At 41.4% G+C, this 21,868-nt stretch overlaps 2 protein-coding genes across 3 annotated transcripts in view; one reads left to right on the forward strand and one right to left on the reverse strand.

Moving 5' to 3' along the window:
• The first annotated feature begins 36 nt into the window (after nucleotides 1-36).
• NUDT6 (nudix hydrolase 6) lies at nucleotides 37-13,370 on the forward strand. 2 transcript variants are annotated; one of them, XM_042797170.1, is made up of 5 exons: nucleotides 37-207; nucleotides 678-881; nucleotides 6,033-6,088; nucleotides 9,084-9,138; nucleotides 12,728-13,370. In XM_042797170.1, exons 1-5 carry the CDS (start codon nucleotides 60-62, stop codon nucleotides 13,114-13,116), a joined length of 852 nt encoding a protein of 283 aa, XP_042653104.1. In that variant the 5' UTR covers nucleotides 37-59; the 3' UTR covers nucleotides 13,117-13,370. The 2 variants fall into 2 exon arrangements, with proteins under 2 accessions (XP_042653104.1, XP_042653105.1); XM_042797171.1 differs by lacking the exon at nucleotides 678-881.
• Nucleotides 13,371-13,482: 112 nt separating this feature from the next.
• The window catches only part of FGF2 (fibroblast growth factor 2), a 30,226-nt gene continuing 21,840 nt past the window's right edge, over nucleotides 13,483-21,868 (reverse strand). The window contains exons 2-3 of the mRNA XM_042797172.1: nucleotides 21,241-21,344; nucleotides 13,483-13,797 (exon numbers count right to left, since the gene is read on the reverse strand). Of these exons, the coding sequence (XP_042653106.1) occupies nucleotides 13,612-13,797; nucleotides 21,241-21,344 (290 nt within the window). The 3' untranslated portion in view covers nucleotides 13,483-13,611. The remainder of the gene's footprint in view (nucleotides 13,798-21,240; nucleotides 21,345-21,868) is intronic.

Raw genomic sequence — 21,868 nt, forward strand, 5'->3', positions numbered from 1 at the left:
GGCCCCGCCCCGGAGGCGGCCGCTTCTTCCCGCTTCCCGCCGCTGCCTTACGCAGCGCCATGGTGAGACGGTGGCGGGCGCGGGGCTGGGCGGCCCTGGCGGGGCTGCGAGCGCGGCCGGACAAGTTCGGGGGGGTGAGCGTGGACCTGGCCGAGCTGCGCCGTCCCCCGCGTCTGGAGAGGGCTGCCTTCGGGCGGTGGCTACGGGGCAAGTGCCGGGCGGGGGCCCTCCCGGGGCGGGCGAAGGGCGGTGGGGCGCCCCGGGGCGCCTCGGTCCGTGGGTGAGCTCCCCTCAGCCGCTGCCCGCCCAGCGCAGCGGCCGCCGGTTGTCATCCGCTACATGCAGCCGCGGCGGGCGGTGGAAGGGAGCAGAGATCCCCTTTCCTAGCGCCTTCGGGTGGATCCTGACAGGAAAGCCGTCGTTTTATGTGTAAACGCGACATGGTACCGCGCCAGACGCCGAGCTGGCGGCGCCTCCTGTCCTCCTGTTGCAGCTGCCATGTTTCTCGCACCGGTGGTAGCTTGACCCTGTGGTAAATGAGGTAAAAATACAGACTCCGATGTGGTAATCCCAGCTGCCGTGCCCGATGAGGTTGAAAACCAGAAGGAGCAAGGGTGAGGGGTGTCCCAGCGTGGCGGCAGTGGCTGTTACCCTCCTTACTGGGGTCTCTCTTGCAGACGCAGTGGCCCGGTGGCGGGAGGAAGGCCGCGTCGCCGTCTGGCTGCGTGTCCCCATCCTCCAGAGCGGGTTTGCGGCAGCCGCCGCCTCGCAAGGCTTTGCTTTTCACCACGCCGAGCAGGGCTCGTCCACCTTGACACTGTGGCTAGGAGAAGGTCCCAGCAGGCTGCCGGGGTACGCCACCCACCAGGTGGGAGTTGCAGGTTGGTTGCACCCACCAAAAAGCCTTTTGAACTAAACCTTGGGTCCAGGTTCTGTAGGAAACTGGCTGTTCCGCTGCACAGCCAGCACATAGAAACCAGCTTCTTACTGTTTGGGTTACTTTACAGAGTGAAGTGTGTCATTTGTGAACGTACCTGGTACAACTGTGCATGTAGCTAAAACCAGGCTAGTAAAGAGAGAGGTTTATTGAAACAATTCTATTTTGAGAAAATTGTAAACCGGGAGAAGAAAATGCGGTCCTGAAGCTTTAATATTTTAACTTATGAATAATGTTTTTAAACACCATTTTGAGAAACTATTTTGGCTTTCACCTTGCAGGTGAGAGGGCAGGATTTCAAGGTTCAAGCATTTCTTTAAAAGTGAAGAAGTAACTACAAACTTCTTAGAAAAAAAATCACTTAACTGTTCCTTGTCCTTATTTTAGATGCTTAATATATGCATCTGCCCAAACTATGCTCAGGGTCTGTGAATAGGGCAAGCATGATCCAACAGGGATTGTTCAGGAGCTAGCACAACTGTTAGCCTAAATTACAACAGTCTAAAAGCTGCTGTAAGCTGTGCCTAGAAGTCCACAACACCAAACAAGTATATTTTACAAACAAACATCTGGACACCGTTCTCTTACCCATCTAGACCTCCCACAACTACATTTGGAAAGCAGTTGCTCTAAAAACAGGAAATTCCCACAGAACTGGATAAGATGGTTTCCTTTTTTTTTTTCTCTTTTTTTTTTTTTTAATACAGCACAGTACGATGAACTGATGATGAGCCAAAACTACAGTCCACTTGAACTCAGCTTCACTAAATGTGAATGGTTTTGCCCCCTCTCTCAGCAGTCTTCCACAGATACACAATTACCTGTCCCACCGCTGAGTCATCTCCTTGTAATCTAGATGTTGGTTCAGATGCATACTGGTAGAGGCTATATAATACTCAGCAGTTACGGCAGGGACAGCAAAACTCTCCTGTGAGAAGCTTGACTTGTTTATCCTTGGCCTGCAGGGCCTGTGTGGGATGTTAATACCTCACGAGGTCGTGTTAAGACCCATAAATAAAAATTTGAAAAAAAACTAGTTAGGAAGGACTCAAAAAAGCTGGATTATTCTATGCAGCAGCAGGTCAGGTGAAAGAAAGTTTTAGAAAAACACGGTCTTCAATTACCGACCAGCACTACTACTGTCGGCAGTGGGAGTTTTCAGTTACAAAGCCAGCAGAGGGCAGGGTAGAAGCTGAAGGCAGGCTTGGATTTTTTCAATGGACATGTTAGAGCATGTTTTCCTGAGGTATGAAAACCTCACCATTAAAATATGTGGCATTAAACTCAAGTAAGATAATGCATTCTCCTAGCAAAAGCACCGTGTTAATCCTTACGGTTATAACTTGCATGTTTGAGGAAACAGGACTAACTGAAAGAGGATTTTTCTGAAGTAGGTTTTGCATAGCTGAAAGTGCTATTTAAAAGAAAATCATGTAGTAAATGTGTTGTGACCCAGTGGTTATCAGGAAGAAATATAAGAAAAATCGTAACTCTGAAAAACTCTCAAACTTCTGCAAAGATAAAAAATGCACTTTCAGAGCGTAATTTGCTGTTGTACTTTGAAAGAAACACTATGCAAGTAGGAAAAGACTTTGAGGAAGTAAGTTTAATAAATGCAGGTATATGGATTTCATAATTCATTGCACAGATTTTAAAATTGCAGAACATGTAATATATGCACTCTTTGCTACCCCTTTTCAAACCTGTACATTTTTATTCATTATTGGGAGTTTCTATAAAAGAGGTAAAGACTAAAGAAAGGCATTTGGGCAGGTCAGCAGATTTCTGTGTGCGAAATGACTGCAATACTATTTTTTTTTCCCTCTGTTCCACACACTCTCAGTGGATCTGGAATACATTCCAAGAATACATTAAGCAGTGTGGATACCACCTGGCATACGTTTATTCCATTACCTTTTTACTTCAGGGAGAGCCTGGGTAGTGGAAGAGCTTTATTCTATTTTTAATTAATTTTCTTGAAATACTAAATTGTTTAAATAAATGCATTTATATTGTGTGTGTGTGCACCAAGCCCTAGGCATTTTTATGTCCTGAATTAAAAACTGTATTTTAAAAAGTTTCTGCAGTAAAGAAAAGCAGATTTGCTGATGAGAGCCTTTCTCTCAGAGCTGAGGCCCATCAGTTTAATACAGGACTTAGTCCCTTGTGCATCCTGAAAATAAAAAGCAGAGATGCTGAGTGTGGTTTGTGAGCCTGCGGGGAGCAGGCGGCAGGTAGCAAGCCTGCATTGCCAAGCAGACCAGCAGCTGGTTTTCGTCCTGCCTGGAGTTTCCCACACAGTGAGCGCGGCGCAGCCAGGGCCAGTGCCCAGCCAAGTGATGACAAAGGTGTGAATAAGCAAGGTCAGGTCGTGTTTTGCCAGACTAGATCAGAGTCGCCAAGCAGAGAGTAGCAAACGTTACTCATTGGGCTTGGCCATTATTGTTTAGAAATAGTGGAATATGTGATGTGTCTTCCAACTAATTTACTGCATCCGTTTGTAGGCGGCAGGATTTTCCAACTATGTAAAGGTACAAAAAAGCTTCTGGTGTATGAAATGATTAAGATGTTTTTAAAAAGCATTTCCAAAATTCTCCACCTCCTAGGAGGAAGTGGTCTGCCATCCAGAGAGTAGTGACGTGTTTGTAAATATGCCACGTAACAATAGCATAGGAAGACAGGTTGAGAAAGGAGAGGAAAAGGAGAGGAACTAAAGTAAATGTCATTCTCTTCTCCCTCCCGTGTAGTATAAGCCTTACAACACAGCTGTTACTTTCATTACTACCTACCTTGAACTAGTTGTTGAAACAAGTGATTGAAGAAGGGTCTCCACACACACCTACACATGCATGATCGTCAGCCTTGGCCAGTCCTGTTATGGAAATGTGTAAAATGAGCAGCTGCGTAAATGTCTTAACTGCACAGGAAGATGGAGCTAAGTTATGATGATCCAAGGAATCAAAAGCAATTTTAAAGCTATTCCCAAGTTACAAAGTAATAGCTGCTGATGTTTACAGTGGAAGCAGTCGTGTGTGTGCTCATTACATGGATGACAAGTATTTTTCAACACTGAACATCTTCTCATACATGTTTACATCAAAACAGGTAGAACTAAGATTTTTTCCCCTCCATTACTCATTGTCTGGACTTGTCTAAGGGATTTATTTTTTTTTAAATACTTTTTTTACCTGTTTCCCAAAAGAGACCATTCTAAACAAAGCCGTGTTGTAATAGCGATTACTTGGTTAGGTTACAAGTGTAAACCTTTCCAGAAAGTCATCCTGGCGTTGGGTGGTTTAAAGCTCCAGGTACCACACTTGTAGCAAGAGAGAGTTTTCACAACTGCAGCTGAGGGCCTGGGGCCAGGCCCTCATCTCCCAGATACGAACCAGGTGCGGCCCAGCAAGCTTCAGCAGAGGGACTCCCGAGTTACACTTGGGAAAATGAGACCAGACAGCAAATCCCGTTAAGTGTTTTTCCTTTCTTGTTTTGGATTTAGGTATCAGCTAGCAGAGATTCTGGACATCTCACAGAGAATCTCACTGCCAAAAATTACATCCACAGGCATCGATTTCTGGGGAACAGAGGAGAGAAAATGTTCTGTTTGATTCAAACTGCAGTTTCCTGTATTTAGCAGCCCTCCTTGGTCTCAGCAAACCATTTGGCTGAAGAATGGCTTTTCTAGAAAATAATCCCTGTAATCACAACATGCATTGAAGTTGCTCTTGCTTTCTTTCTGTTCCCTCTTCTAAACAGTACAGTACTTGAACCTGGACACTGCTAAATATTTACAGGAGGAATGAAATCATAAAGTCACAAGCCAGGGGGAGGCAGATATGTGACTACCCTCTTAAAGCATGTCCTTTGACATATCTTGAAGGAAGACTGGTAGTTCATCTTTTAAATATTCCTCCTACACATAAGTCTGCCATGTATTAAAAAGTGGAAGCTATTTTGAGCTGGACACTCATTCCTTCATAATTCCCTTCTGTGGAAATACTTCCCCATAGCATTTTAAATGCATATATCATCACAGATCTGTCCATATACTCTTCCTCCTGCCGTAGAACTACATGAGCATTTTTTTATTGTTGACTACTAACTTGAAACCCATGCATGACTGATGTGGAAAAGAGCCTGGTAAGCTGCACCACAGTACTGATTCTGCTCACCACAGTGTGCTTTAAAACCTGAGAAAAATACTTGTTTTAAAGGGAAGACATTTTTAAAGTATGACCAATGAGTGTGACGTGATGATTAAACACGAATGGGTTTTAAACACTTGGGTTTTAAAAAGTAGGAAAACTTGTAATCTGTGGGAGAAAGTCACGGGCTGAGCATGAGGACTCAAGGAGAAGCTGAACTTTTCAGCCGTACATCCTGATTGATTTTTTCTTAATCGTGACAGTGTTACTTTTCCACTTGGAAGCAATGCTTTTTGATTAACGAGTTGACTCAGATACTGTGCAGTTCCCATCATGAGTTGTTAGCTGGGTAGTACAGTACGAGTTCATAGGTTCTCAACCAGTTGAATGTCATCAGTAAAGTCACCCCATTGAGTACTAAACCTTGTGCATTATTAACCAGAAAACACTCAGATCTTTACTGCAGCAGGTGGGAGTTTGGCTCTGAATTTCACTGGAGAAAAGTTTTTACCCATCACAGATGCTTGGCCAGAGTCACTGGAAAAATTTCTGTTATTGGAGCGAGATTACAGGCACCCCTCTGCTGATGCAAGCAGCTTTGCTACATTATTTGGATGACATCTTAAGCTTGCATTCTTTAGTTCTGATAATATTAACACAGGCAAATTATTACTTTTATTTTCTGTCTAATCTGGAACTTAAACGTGGGAAGTATTTATCTTGGTACTGCTAACTTTGATTTTTTTATACAGGATACTTAAGCGTTTTCATCTTTTATTGTGTATCAGTTTTCTACCAACAAACCACTTTGTGATTCATCCATACAAGTCTTGCTAAGTGTAAACTGAGTCTCATTAGGGGTTTGTCATGCTTTATCAGAACATATTAAATTATGGTTGTGACTGAACATAGTTGTCTAACAATCTTTGTCAATATTATCTCTCTACTAGGTGCTGTTCTAGATGAAAGCACTGGAAAGGTGTTGGTCATACAAGACAGAAACAGGGTAAGTTATAGGATTATTAAATAGAGAAGTTCATTTAGATAGGCCTACTCTGTGGTATAAAACAAAGATACTTTTATTCCAGTCCAGAATTGTGATAGTTAAAAGTTGCTTTCTTTTTCAAGTGTCTTGGAACACATATATTGACAGAGTGCTGTATTGCACTTGAAGGGGAAAAAAAAAAAAAAAAAAAAAAAACCAACTTGGAAAATCAACAGCTTTGTTGTTAATTATAACTGGTAATTGAATCAGCAGAACTAAATATCCTTTCTGCTTTGAGTTCTCTGATTTCCCAAGCGTCCCTGATCTTTTGTTGGGATCCATGCAGACCTCTGGAAAACCCCAGTGGCTCGAAGCAGATTTTGGGAAAAGGATTCTGATTTTGTTTGGTTTTGAAAATTCCAGGCATATCTGTGGCTGTAAATAAGCAGTGACATGGTTGGCCACGACCTGGAGACCACCTTAGTATAGCAGGTGTAAAGACCATTGATTTCTCACAAACTGCTTGGCCTCGCTACTGAGAATGCCAAACCAGAGAGTCTTGCTGTGGTGATGGTGGGTGGTGTGATGTGGCTTGAGGTAGCCAAGCATCCATCACTGGTAATGTCTTCCAGCCTCTCTCAGGCTAACCTAGTTTTTTATACAGCACGTGCAGAGAGCTCATTAGCAGTTGCCTGGGCTATTCCATTTCAAGTACACTTAAGTTTCCATTATGCTTTCATTTGCAAATTAAATTGTCTCTAGTACAGTAAGATTAACTGCAGTTTTAACATGGAAACAATCAAATTTTACATACATAGACTGAAGTATACTTGGATGCATCATTTTCATTTTACGTAGTTAAAACTATGGCTACATTTTTCTGTCTTTCCTGAAATAGCTACTAAGAGATTGCTTCTCAGGACCCAAAACATCACTTCAGTTCATTGGTAACCACAACACAGTTAATGAACATCAATGAAAGGGTGCTTTCATAGGCAGGTTCAATCATAAAACATGTTGAATTTGTAACACAAGAGTTCAGGGGAAGAGAAACGCCCTTCTTTCCTGTTAACTATTAATTTTGTATTTTTACTTCTCATAAAGTAAAATTTCAAGGGCGTCTCTACAGCAGGACCTTTGGGCTTACATTCAATAATTAACAATTAAAGCATAAATCCAGCATGCAAGCTCTAGGCTCCGAAAGTGGTTCTAGTTCCAGAGTCTCCAGGAACAGAACAGCACATTGTAAACTTTAGAAATGCTATCTTGGTTTTTCCTTTTACGCACACAGAAATTATAAAACTGCATGCTTACCTTTTAGGAACATCATAAACAGGTCTCAAAGAGTAAAACCAGAAATTGCACACTCTGCATATTTAGAAGGAAATAGTAGTTTCCTAAGCCCAGGAGGCTTAAGGTTTAACTTCTTCACGCTGTGGTTTTGTTAAAGCTCGCCCACAGCCATTTTAAGTGCAGATGTCTCTATCCAGTTTTACAGGGAGACATCAGATGCTCTTTCAGGTTCCAGGTCCAGTTCCATACTGGCCACGCATTACCCCCTTACCCTCTGGCCCCGAAACACAAGAGGACCGACTGGTCTGGCACCACTCTGCCCTGCAGCTCATTCTGGGTATATTCCAGGTCAATGATGTCAGCTTACCTTTCCAGAACAAAGCTGACAGCGCAGTGAGGGAGGGAGGTGAAAGGAAAAAAGTACTTGTTTCTGATGCCCCGCTTTACAGCTCTCTCTTTCTGACTGGAAGAATTAAGTATAAAAACTGAAGTGTGTGAATACCCGTACACTTCTTGTGCAGCGAGCAAATAAAATATCTCAGTGAAAGCAAATTGGCTCAGACAGTTGTTTCCAACTGTCAGTTCCACCACTTCTCTCCCTTCTCCTTCCCTCGAAATGAACAATTTCTTGAAATGGTGACTGTTAATACAAATGGTGTTCTGAAAGCTTAAAAAAAAAAAAAATTAACAGCTAGTGGAATTTTAAGAGCTGTTTGGGTTTAATCATGAAAGGACTATTCCACAGCACACAAAGAAAGATTTCCAGGAACTGAAAGCAAATCTAAAAGCCAATAGACAAATAGATGTATTTTCCATCTGCACTATTTTTAATCTATTACTTTAAATTCCTATCCAAGCCCTTTAAGAGTGCCCAGAAAAAAACATTTTCCAATGTAGTCGGTGGGGTTTCAAATCACTGGAGAACACACAACTTCCCTCTCTGTGCTGTGTGTACAAGAAAAGCAACCTTTTATTTTGCCAGTGTACCTTTTCACTGAATTAATTTCTAGTTGAAGGTTAACTTCTTCCTACATAAACTTTTAATACAGAAAGAAATGAAGACTAGTACATAGGTAAAGCATACAAATCTTTGTGCATTTGCAAGAGGTGTAGGAACTGGGACTCTTTTACCAGTATCAATAACAGCACCAAGTCTGCACTTCACATTCTGTTTTAAGTACTGAACTTTATTGCAATTCAATAAATGCTTCTATATATAAATCACACACAAGGCCTCAGTTTTTGTATTCCATCAAAACAATTGACAAGTTACACTATATGGTTATTACAGACACACAAAGTCACCTTAAAGCCAGTGCAGCACAGAACAGTACTACAATCATAATACCTGTTTGTAAGATTAAATATATATACATTTTTTAAAAGCCAAAACCATGGAAGTGGAATACATTAGTGATTAAATATAAGATTATATAGTCTATAGCAGCTTTTTTTAATATTCAGCTACTCTAGTTATCTAGCAGCAACATTGTCTAATGACTGTTAGACAGTTTGTATTTTCAATCAGTAGATGTTTTGTTCCAATATTTCATACAGACTGATCATCACATTAGCAAGAACAAAGTAGTTCCTACTTAAAGCCTGACTAATGTTTGTAAGAGTAATTACAATACTGCAACTTCAACAACAAAAAAATCACGTTAATTGTCTCCTTCATACTAGAGGCTGCATACTTCATTAATATTTTTTTCCACCAATACAGACTATAAATGCGTGGAAGTTTCCAGGAGGTCTGTCTAATCCAGGTGAAGACATTGGTAAGTCCTAGGACGACAGGTCAGATGTCAACAGAATTATAAAGACATTTAGCGTACTGAAGTCCATCGTGACCCACCTCACTCCTATCACTTCTCTGAATTAATAGCGAATAGATGAAGTGACACGATCCTATGACCCTAATGGTAGTGGGGTAACATAAAGTTCAGGGAAAAGAAGTTTTGTATTTACAATGTTTACCCTTTTCCACAATTTCTCTTAAGTAAGCGCTTGAAGCCAGCTTACTTTTTTGTAGGCTTAACGGATATGCTGTAATAGGAGCCAAAAGTGTAGAGGATTAAGATAATCAGCATGTAACCCAAATAAAACTGAAACGACGAGCTCTCCACTCACACTGGAATCCAGGGCAGTGAGCTCAATAACGTACTGAGCAAAAATTTCCAACTCTCCATTTTTATGTGCAAAACAGAAATAAATACACTTGCTTCCTTCCACTAGTGTTCACTTGATTTGTTCAGACTAAGAGCTCTTTGGCACAGGACCAGTGTTAAGTGCAGTGCCTCAGTCTTGTGGGCAGCTACTTTTGGCCAGAGACATAAGGCATTTCTGTATTAAAAAAACACGCTGATGTGAGGAAGCCGCTCAGTTCTACCCGACATAGCACAGGTGATGATGAGCACTGCTGCAGTTACATTCAGAGGTGAATGAACAAGGGTGTTTATGAAGAGACGGAAAATTGTGCTTTTTCTCCTTGTATCTCACCCCTTAAAAATTATAGTCTGTAGACCTGTTAATTCTCAACTTATAGTGCAGTTATTAGGTAGGCCTTGTTTTCAGAAGTTACATTCACTCACGTTAATTTAGCCCCACGTCAGTATTCAGATATAAATATATTCTTCCAATAACTCAAAAATTCAGGACTCAGAATTGTTGCCCAGAGCAGTGCAGCAGCTCTGGCAAACTGGGTATCGAGCCTGGGTTGCCTGACTCTTTCATACCTTACAATTACCTACTATATTAGCAGCCTTCCTACAATAGTGTGTGGAGGGCTTGTACTCCAGTTCATTATTTTAATACACGGAAAAAGTTTCTAGTTAGCATAATATGGCCAAGTTGTAGTTTTCAGAACTTACGAGTCACATTTTAAGTCTTCTTGTCAAACACGGTGATGGAAATCAAAAGTATTTGCTTGACACTGCAAATACATGTAACGTGGCAAAATGGATTCACGTTTCCAGAAGAATCCCAACCACTGTGTTTGCTGTGTAGCCAGGCTCCTTTTCACTCCTAGTGACGGAGTGCAGCTCTAGGCCAGGAGATCCCAGAGGGCTTTCTGTATCAAGGGAGGAGAATGACCAGCACTGGCACCAGCTTCCCCAGAGGAACGCTGATACGGAGGAAGCCAGTGCCCATCCCTCAAGTAACACATGAGATTATGGCTGGAGCCTGGATGGAGGTACTGAGAAACACCTGGGAGCAAACAAGTCTCTTGCAGCTCCCTTCCTGCCACTACAAAACTATGTAACAACAGAAGTTACAATTCTCTGCATCACATCTTAATATTACAAGAAGATATAAATTAGTGAAGCATAAAATATAGAGCTTAATTTTGCTTTTTTTATCCTTACATCAAACCTTACAAACTCACAGTCATTCAAGGGACTAAATTTCAAATTATGATTACAAATTGCAATTGCAATGCTTGAAGATCCTGTGATTATATGAAGTGACAAAATATATGGCTGCCTACTTTAATGAGTACAAACTGACTCGCGCAAGTAATATGAATAGTTTCATAATGCAGATTAAGCAAAGTGCACACGTTCTTGTATTTGAATATTTCTGAAACTGAAGCTCTAGTGTTTCTTCTAGCTTAACTGTCATATCTTTTTTTTTATATATACACACACATTTAAATAAAAGGGAAACAGAAAAAGGCACTTTATCTAAAAGCAAAACTCAAAGCTTAAATTAAATCTCTAATTACTTCATTTGTGTTAACCATAGCCTGCCTCAGCATTCCTCATCGTCTCAGCCGTTTACCTTCTTTGACCACTTCTGTATAATACAGCTCCTTGCCGAATAATAAAACCACTTGCCACAGGGAGTTTGCTTCACAACCACCATTTTAAACCAGAGGACCACAAAGGCCTCTCTGGGCAACATAAAATGCAATCTCTCCAACGGTTAGTAATAGTAAATGAGTACCTTTGCCCATATGCAGTAGCCTTTTAACTAATTAATACTGTAACAGAGTCATAAACATAAATGTTCTGCAGGCACCATGCATTAATGGGTCTCCAGTCACACGAAGACCCCTATATACTTGGTGTAAACTTTACACAGCTCCTTCCGTTGCAAGATGGGAGTTGAGCTGAGGCGGAAATATGTGCAGAATCAGGGCCATTAACATACAGTTGTTTGGCCTCTGCTGGATAAATCATTTTGTTTATATATTGCTAGCCACTGTATGCCCAAATTATTGCCGGTACTTGAAACTACCCCTAAAACGTCTGTTTTGTTCACCTCTGACATACCAAGATGCAGGTTTTCATAGGAAGGCGAATCTCCACAAGGTCATTTAAAATCTATTTTGCTTTTGGAAGTAAGCCAACACACTCATTTCTTACTAAAAATGAACTAACGGCAGCAAGTAGCCCTGCAAAACAGCTATATGCACTTACCACTCAAACAAGACAACTATGAGTTTACATAGATTTGGAAAAAGCAACTATTTTACCTACCAGTAGTTACCCCAGGCTAGTAGGATTTGATTACAATGGAATTGCAGACTCTGGGGAAATAAGTGGAATATCAAAAAATCTCATTTAGGGTCTTGAGTCAAGAGAAAAATCTCTTTTGAAGCATGCTAGATAGAGGGGCGATTCTCTGGCTGTAATTGCAGTACACAGACGCTCTAGGCCCTTGAGGTTAGGGCTGCTTTGTAACAAGGACTGTTAACGCTTACATCGCTTTGGTTGGTGGACACAAAATGGACATGTGCAGCACAGATGCAGCATGTTTTCTGCAAGAACAGGCTACGTGCTATACTGGTGTTATGGCGTGTTTGCAATGTCACTAGACACTTAAGATACATCTTGAAAAGGACTTAGTGCCAACTTTCACTTTCTGCAAACAACAGTTTTACTGGTTTTGTTACACCCTGTGGCAAAGTGCAGTGAAACTGATTTGATCGAGTGACCCAACGTACGTCCCGGTGTTCAGCTGCACGGGGGCTGAATCTGACACAGGACAGGGACAAGCAGAGAGGCAGGGGCTAAGAGTCAAAGGAGTGCAAAGAGGGTGCAGTGCTATCTTGGATTAAGAGATCAGTGGAGCCAGCAACCATCAGAATGTCTGTTTCAAAACCACACCCTGTACAGTATTAGCGAAAGTTTCTTACTTTCATCATTTTGTAGTATATACAGAAGAAAGGCATGTAGCAATTGGTTTTGTCCAGGGACCAAAAAATTAGCTTATCCTGATGTTGAAAGAAACAGGCTTACACTCTGAAAAACTTATGAAGCAGAACAGAGAACGCTTTGAGCTAGAGATTTTCCACGATTAAAAGGCTTAAAAAATGTTAAGCTATTCTTGTGTGTACTGTAAGGGTTGCTTTTTTTTATCTAGGAGACACAGCAGTTCGGGAGGTTTTTGAAGAGACTGGCATCAAGTCAGAGTTCAAGTCCATCCTAAGCGTGAGACAGCAACACAAACACCCCGGAGCCTTTGGGAAGTCGGACATGTACATCGTCTGTCGCCTGGAGCCCTCCTCCTTCAACATCAGCTTCTGCCAGCAGGAGTGCCTGAGGTGTGAGTGGATGGCTCTCGCCGAGCTCGCCAGGACGAAACACGCTACTCCTATCACCAGCAGCGTAGCCAAACTCTTACTTTACGGATACCGGGAAGGGTTTGATAAGATTGATATAACCATGAGAGAGTTTCCAGCTGTCTACGCAGGCCTGTTCTACAAACTATACCACAGGGAGCTGCCCGAGTCCTATAGGAACATTACATGATAGTAACACATTTCACATTTCAGTACATTAATAATTTAGAATTATTACTGTAGTGTTATATAGACCATATTAAAATTATCCATGGACTTCTTTTTAGGTTATTATTAGAAAGTAATTATTTATTCTCTTAATAAGCTATAAATTAATTTTAAAGGTAAATACTGCTATAAGTGTGCATCAGATATGTTTTCCTTTACTCTGTAAAGCAAACATAAGGTAAATAAAATAGCTCTACATAGATATTTAGCAGAAAACAGAAGTGTTATTGATCCTGAAAATATGTTTTCCAAGTAATTTTACCTGCACACACACTGGCACAATAGGTTTAAAGAGCAATATAAAGACAGTATGAAACATTCGTGTTTTAATCTGGTATCTGCAAAAGTAGTTAATATCAGCAAATAATTGCTTCTATTTTTGCTACTTCAGAGAGGAGTAGGAACGTCGACGTCTTTAGCGTTGTGTGGCATATGTGCTCAGAATCCGCCGTGGAAATCAGCTTTTAGCAGACATGGGAAGAAAAAGGATAGCTTTCTGTCCAGGTCCCGTTTTTGGTCCAGGTTTGTACTGTCCAGTTCTTTTCAGTGCCACGTACCAATCAGAGTATTTCCGTGATCGGTAAGTGTTATAGTTATTAGATTCCAAACGCTCAAAAAAGAAACATTCTTCTGTTGCACATTTCTAAAAGGGAAGAAGAAAAGGATTACTGATATTCAATCACAAATCGATTCTTCAGATTCATGGGACTATTGTATCAAGAGTGTCAGTTAGTACGTTTGGTTGTCAGAAATTCACATTATATGTTCCATGTTTGAAGAAAGATACAGTTACTGTGAAAATACTGTAAAAACACACTTAAAAGAAGAAGAGATTTTAACTATGGTTCATTTATTGTCTTTAACGTAGACGAAGCAGATTCTAGTTTGTTTTCACTATATTAGTTCTTTGTTCTGATCTGAAATTCAAGCAGTTAAATGAAGAACCCTGTCCCTTGGCACTTACTCACTTCCAAGTGCAGTAGTTTTGCCACCTCATCCCAGTTCATAATGTAACCAAAACCAAAAGCAGGATGTTAGAGAAAAGGCAGTACTTCCTTGCCTTCCTCAAACCAACCTTTTTACCAGTCAGATAAATAGTATGGCGTAGACTTTCAGCCTTTGCCTATTCTTTTCTAACTTTGAGGTTTAACTTTCCTAAAGCTAATTCAAGTCTATATAGCGCTCCAAAAAAGTGACAAGCCTGGATCTGTTCAAGATTTTTTACAATTCAAAACTTTTAAGATGGTTTTAAGAAAAGATCAGACCTGGCAAAGAGGCCTGTTCCACATACTCTACTAGTGTTTAGAAGTACATCTGTGGATTATTGTGCTTCTGGAAGTAAGTCTTCAAAACCAGCTCCACCTACATGGAATTAACATGCCTTCACACCTACAAATAAAAGAAGTGGTTCTTCATATAACAGGTGAAAGTGGAGCTGTGGAACTCCTTACCACAGGAAAGTATGGTTTCCCCCAGCTTACATGGACTCAAGTCACGTTTGGACAAGTTGATGGGAAAGAAATTAACTGACATTTACTAAATAGGTAAAAACCATTCTTGGCTGAGAAAGCCCTGGAGTTGAGATTGGCTGCAGGCTGGGAGACCAATAGAGGGAATTGCTCTGTACGTCTTTTCTTCTACACTGCGCTTGTCCACCATCAGATGGAAAATACTCAACTGCATATAAAGCCCTCAGAAGGTAAAGCCTGCTGTTAACGAACACCGTGTGATGTGCTTTCTTCCACACACGGCAGAAACCACTGCTCCCTTGAGGTGGCCATACCGAAGAGAGTCCTCATTTCCAAATGATCCCGATCCTATCGGTGAGATCATGTAGGGTGGGTGTTATCTATTGCAAAACTTTAACCCACAAATTTTCCTGGATTGTTGTTACTGCCCAGGGGCCTCAGAACCCAGCAAATTTAACTCTGACTAGTATTTATAGCTATTCATAGTCAACTGAAAACAGAAAGGTTTATTCACTTTCTGAAATCCACCACCAAGAAACCACATGGTTCCTCCATATCAAAAACGCAAGAGGACGTACAAACAGCTTCAAGTAAGGTCTCATTCCACAGGAAGAGGATTACTACCAGTGGTTAACTGCATTTATCCCAAGGTATACCCAAGCCCTAGTCACAACAGCAGAAGGCCTGTCTGTGGGCAGCACTGCTCTCAGCGGCCACAATGGCAACCTGCCTGCAGAACTCACGCTTTAAGCAAGACAAAATATTTTCTCAGATACAGAGATGGCAGAAGTTCAACACCAAAGGAACTTACAGGGGCAGGGGGCACTTTCTCTTCATACACACCACCTGTCAGTCCAGCAATTCAGTCATACTCATTTGCCCAGGAAGTTTCTGAGAGTGATGGAGGAGGCGAAAAGCCAGTCACTAAAAAGAAAGCACGTAAAATCTTCAAGAGGAGACAGGGAATGCGAAGCAATACCCTAAATGAGTGGGCTACTCTGTTACAATCTCCTGCTAATATCCATGAATATATAAAGTGAACTTGGAACAGCTACACTTCATGCAGTATGCATGAAAACATACAAGTGAAAAGTAACTCCTCATATATGCCAAGTTTCTGTATCTACAAGCAATTAAGTCATTTAAATGCAGTCTGGAATCAAGTGATCTGTCTCCAAACATATGTCTCCAAATATAAGATTTTTTTCCTCCAACCCTTTTCAGATATGAATTTTGGTTTCTGAGGAAAATAACTTCTTAGAAGAGAAAATCCATATGCAATTTCTCATTTCTATAACTCACTAATAGTATCACATTTCAAATAGCAGAAATGAAACGAATGATTTTCACGAGATTTGTATTTTAAATAATCTTCCTCAAGATAAATCGTATTTTAATGCCTTTCGTTCCAGCAGTGTGAAAACAGATGCATTAATCATCTCAACCCACAGATCCAAGCCTGGAAGGGATTACAGCGGCCTTAAGAGGGCACAGAAACCGTATAAAGAAAAGCAGCGCTTCAGAACAAAAGCTTTAAGCAGAGTTTAAGCAAGTTCATTGGGTACAATTACCGAAGCTGGAAATTCTGGCAGGGAGACCACCGCAGAGGGCTCACACCTCGCTCTCGCCTCCCGCTGAGGCTGTGGCACTCCCGGCAGCGCCGAGGCAGGCGGGCAGCACGGGCGCTGGGGACACACCGGGCGGGGCACGGCCTCCGCATGCCGCAGCGCCCCGTTTCGCCACGCGCCCTGCCCGGGCAATCCCCCTCAGGGATGCGGAGCCGGGCAGGTAGCTCAGCTGCCTGGCACCGGCGGGAACAGAGTCTTTGCAACCTCCACCAGGAAGAAAATGGCCTCCAGCACGGCCCTGGTGAATTCAAGTGGCCACTACCAGACCCCACATACAGACAAAAGGCAAATTTGCACGACCCCCTCTCCTATGTGCTAAATCCACAAAGTAAACACAAGCACAATTCCAAGAAACACATCGTTTTTACTTAGCCTTCCTCATATTTTGCAGGTTTAAAAAGCAAAATAAACTCCCACAACAGATTTTCAGGCAATTTATGGGTGCTAGAAAAAATAATCAAAAAATGGTGAAAAAGATGAAAAAACTTTTTTTTTTTTTTCACATCCATAATGATATTTTGAAAGGTGCCATGCAATTCACTCCCGACACAAAGCATACGTGATTCCAGCGCTTTCCTACAGTATGTTGCCAATGTAAATATTCTGACATAAAAGTGAACACTTAGGTAGCAAATGATAGTTTGGGCTTCATGAACTACGTATTGCTTAACAGCTGCCAAAGGCGACATTTCAGAAGCCGGACTGCTGTCCAGCCAGCCACCGTGTTGTGAACCTCAGCCCCTGGAAAAACCCAGGCTATCGGTGGGGTTTAAAATGCACTTTGGTCTAGGCTGCATTCAAAGCAGTGACCTGGCAGCAGAAGCTTTCACAGCACATCATGAAATACCTGAACTCCGCAGCCCTTCATGAAAAGGATGAAGGAAGGGAAAACACTTGGGGCAGTGGTGGGGAGCAAGTGCCACTCAGCGCCTGCCCCGCCACCCGTCAGTGTTTTGTCTGCTGCCAAGCAAGATCTCCCTCCAGAAGAAGTCTGAGCAACTACATAAAGCGCTGAGTGCAGGAGTTTTTAACGTTGGCAACACTGGTTGTAGCCACACTTGTCCTATGGTCTGCTGCATGCCACCGCTCGCGGTAGCCAAACTGCAACAACCACCAAAACCCTGAGAAGGGGATCGACCCAGGGCAGATGAATTGATTGAAAGAGGCAGCGACTTCCTGCCACAAAGTTCCTCGTCCTTTACTTGCACAGCCAAGTGCCACCCACTGATTGATTTTTCAGTGCAAACGGAATCTGCCTTAGTATCACATTAAGCCAGTTACCTAGTTTTGACATTTTGGACTCAGGAATTAAAATTCCTCAAATTTGTTCATTCTCAAAACTGAAACCAGAGGGTTAACCTGTAACTACCACAGTGGATGGAGTATGACCCGAGAAAGGTGATGGTAATATTTAGCTTTCTCTACCTACAAATGGGCCAGGAAATTAAGGTTATTCTCACAAATATTCTTGTACCACAGTTTTAATCCATAATATCAAAAGAGAAGAACTTCCCTTCAAGTCAAGCCCTCAGTCTGGCAAGACCTGTGGGGTCACAGTGAAAACACATAAACATGACAGACAGAACGAACAAGTTGTATCCTCAAATGACAAATTATTTCTTGTGAAATATAAAAGTGCAATTCTTCCTTTCATGGGAAATTCTGAGAAATTTCTTCATTAAACAAAATAAAGTTAAAAAAATTAATTCCACAAAGTGAAAATATTTATTATAATTAAATGAAAATGGAAAGTCAACATTAACTATAATACCCATATCAGAAGTGAAATGTTTCAATTTTCCCATTAAAAATCTAATGGAATAGATACATTTCTGCACAAATATTTTTAGTGAAAACAGTATTTTCCAAGGGGAGGTTTTGACTAGCTGTCCTGGTTTGGGCTGGAATAGTTACTGTTCCTTTTTGGTAACTAGAACAGTGCTGTGTTTTGGACTCAGCAGTGGGTTTAGTATGAGAAGAATGCTGATAGCACTCTGATGTTTTTGGCCGCTGTTGAGATTTCAAGGACTCTCCGACTCCCCATGTCGTGCCCATGCACAAGAAGCAGGGAGGGAGCATGACCAGAGCACCAGACCCAAATTGGCCAGTGAAATACCCCGTATCACAGAACGTCATGCTCACTATATAGAGGAGGGGTGGTCAGGAAGGGGCTCTCTCTCTCTCAATTCCAGGATTGCGATTGCAGGATCTTGGTATTTCAGGATCACTAGCTGGGAACGGGCTGGGTATTGGTCAGTGAGTGGTGAGCAATTGCATTGTGCATTGCCCATTTATATTTTCTATTGCTGTCATTGTTTTCATTTTATTACCATTATTAAACTGTTTCTATCTCAACCTGCGAGTCTCCCTTTACCCCTCCAATTCCCTCCCCCATTCCCAGGTTGAGGGGGAGGGTGGGTGAGCAGCTGGGGGGTGGTTGGCTGCTGACCAGGCTCCAGCCACGACATTAGCTGCATTAACAACCAGCCATTTCTTCCAGCAACTGAACTGATAAAAATTACCTCTCCCCCACAACAACTGATTCCATCAGTAAACAGAGAGCACGAAACTGCTAAATTAAAAGTGGTATCATCCACCTTCCATCACACTGCCAGCCACTGCACCACCCAGCAAATCGCCAGTGTAAGCAGTGATATGCTGGCTATGCAGTAAACCATTTTGCAAAACCCAGCACAGAACCAAACATAAAGACATGTCTCAACAAAGTAATTACAAAAACATCCAACTAGATGAAAAACAGGACTGAATAATAATTAGTAAAACTATTTTTAAAGATGTTGATGTATTTATAAATCAATGACACTACAGAAACTGATCCTCAACCCTGAAAAGTAATATAGAAGAAGAAAAAAACCCAGGTGTTAAAAAGGACAGAATAGTTCTCGAGTGACTAGTGGATTAGAGAACTGAATCGGTGTTCAGTAATTAAAGTTCCATAATGTTTTAAAAGAAAGAACCAAAGGTTTCAGCAGATACAAATTTATGTGCACTGACGAGATCACCACAAAGATTTCCAGCACATGCTCCTTCAAAGCTCCCACTGAAACACAACATTGCTCAAACTGAAAAAGAAATGCTGGCAATCAGGAACAGCTTCATGAATGTGTTTATAGGCAGAAAACAGTAGAGGCACAGTTGGCCACAAACTGTTGGAAGTCATAGTACAGAAATCCTCATGGAAAAAATACTGCCTGTGCTGCAGAAAACCATCGTGAAATCGCAGAAGTATTCATCAGGCTGGTTGAAGAACAAAATCTTAAGAGTAGAGAGTTTTCACCTATGAATAGTAAAAATGAGAAGCTGTAGGAAGTAGTGGCTGAGTAAACACTGCGATTCAAGTAATACCCATTTCAGAAACAAAGCAAAACAAAACAAATCTTTATGTGAGAAGCTCAAAGTGACCCAACTTTACCAGATTTTGAGAAAGTAATTCCGAGTGAACAGCAGATACTCTCCAAGCACATTGCCTTACAGGAACTAAGCAGATAAAATTGCTGCATATAGCTGCACGGGAAGCATGTTCTACAACCAAAACCCACCATGCAACAGTAGGTTGGAAATCCCAAAAATAAACACACCCAGGTGTTTATAATTTTGCAAATGGTGCTAAACACCCTATTTTGACCACTCACTGTTGCTCGGGGTGAGGAGAACGATTGGAACAGGAAGCCAATGCCACCACACCAGCACCACAGGAAATTCCCAATTATCCTTAATTCAAGAATAGCACAGTGGACTACTCACATTTTCTTCTGAGCTGTCACACAATATCTGAGTAAATAACGCCGTAACTTGAAACAGGTTCTTTAAGCGTACTCACAGGCGTAAACAAAACAGGCTTCCTGGAGCCAGGGATGCATGGTGCCGAGGAGCACACCACGGATCCCTGCTCATGTAAAACTGCTGAAGGGGTTGGTTTGCCTTCAGACTAATTTCACTTCGGCAGAGGCAGAACAGAAGGGAATCAGAAGTAATTTCTGCAGCCCTTGGCATGGGCCTTCTGTTAGCTGCAGTTCAGCTGGGGTTAGAAATGCCCCTGACCATTAACACCTGTTACTGGTGGGGACTTGCACAGAAGCTGAAGGGGGCTGTGATCAAGACACTAAAGCATCAGGGATTATTTCAAACTGAAATTCCAGTAGGGTGCCCTACAGTGGTACTTCACAGTGCTGAAAGTTTGTCTTCATTGAAAGTGATAAATACAGATGAGAGATCTACATCTCGTAAGCAAAATGAATGTAACTGCAGCTCTTAAAGCAAAACGTATAATCTAGGAGACCTTATTAACTCTCAGAGTCTGCTAAGCATACTAGCTTTAAAACACAGTTACAAATTAAGCTCATACCAATAAAATGCATGGAGTTTAAAACTAGTCTCATTAAAGACTAGTTTAATTTACCTACATTTCATAACTTTTTTTTTAGCATTACATTTTCAAAAATTATTTTCTTGCCAGTTTTCTAGTTTGGAAGTATACATGACCAAAAAAACCTTGATTCTATACAAATGGGAAAATGAGAAAACAATATATACAGATTACTATCAAAAACATAAAAGTCCATTTAAAAAAACTGGCTTTACTGCCTCCTTTAAAAGGGTCTTTACAATCACTTTATGTGAAAGTAAGTGCAAAAGGAAAAAGTTACTCATGAGAAGTAAAAAAGGGAGTCATTCTTCATTTGTTCTTACAATTTCCTTCTATACATGATCACTATGATTTTTCTCTCTCAGGCCATTCGAGTTAAATTTTGCAGCTTCTAGGTGAGGGCAGACAAACCCATCTCTTCCTACTTCACAGTTCAACTGTCAGAAGGTGTGCAGAGGTAATTTCTCCCTGGTAAATCACATACAGAGAAGCAGAGTAAGTCCTGCTGGAGGAGAACTTACTCAGTACAGAGTGAGGAGGGGACCCACCAATACCAAGACACATATATGGAGACAAACATTTTAAAAAAAACCATTGCTTACCAAGGCCAGCAATCTGCCATCCTCCTTCATAGCCAGAAAGCGATTTGCACTTACACCTTTGATTGATACCACTCCTCTTTCTTCTGCTTGAAGTTGCAGTTTGACTGTGAACAAAAAAGACAAAAGTAAATTTTGACAGCCATCGTGATATTTCAGCACCTGACAGTGACACCTACTGCTTCAAACCTAAAACCAAAGAAAGGCCGAGCTTCAGCTTGCAGTGAAGACAGTAAACTTCCAACCTCTAGCTTTTTGATCCTGTTTTCCACCAAAGAAAATGTTTATCACAAAGTAAGTAGATATTGTCAAATTGGCAACAATAAGCGTGAGTTATTCTTCGATACACACACACACAAGCAACTTGGAACCCCATTAAATTCCTTGAAGGACCACTTAAGGCAACTGCTTATAAAAAATTGAAATTTTTCATGGCAGTGTTCTTACAGAGAAAATTCTTAATGTTTACAGAACAGCACTGGACACTGAATGCATGCAACTCTATACAGCTGGACTGTCAGGGAGGCATGAGTCTGACTGAAAACTCTTCAGGACTGTATCACTCACTAAATGTTCTAGCAGTTTCCATCAGAAAATAATCAATTAGTTTACATCATACATCTAACAGGTG

Source organism: Tyto alba, unplaced genomic scaffold, assembly GCF_018691265.1.
Source record: "Tyto alba isolate M040663 unplaced genomic scaffold, T.alba_DEE_v4.0 Super-Scaffold_23, whole genome shotgun sequence".
In the NCBI taxonomy this organism is placed as follows: domain Eukaryota; kingdom Metazoa; phylum Chordata; class Aves; order Strigiformes; family Tytonidae; genus Tyto; species Tyto alba.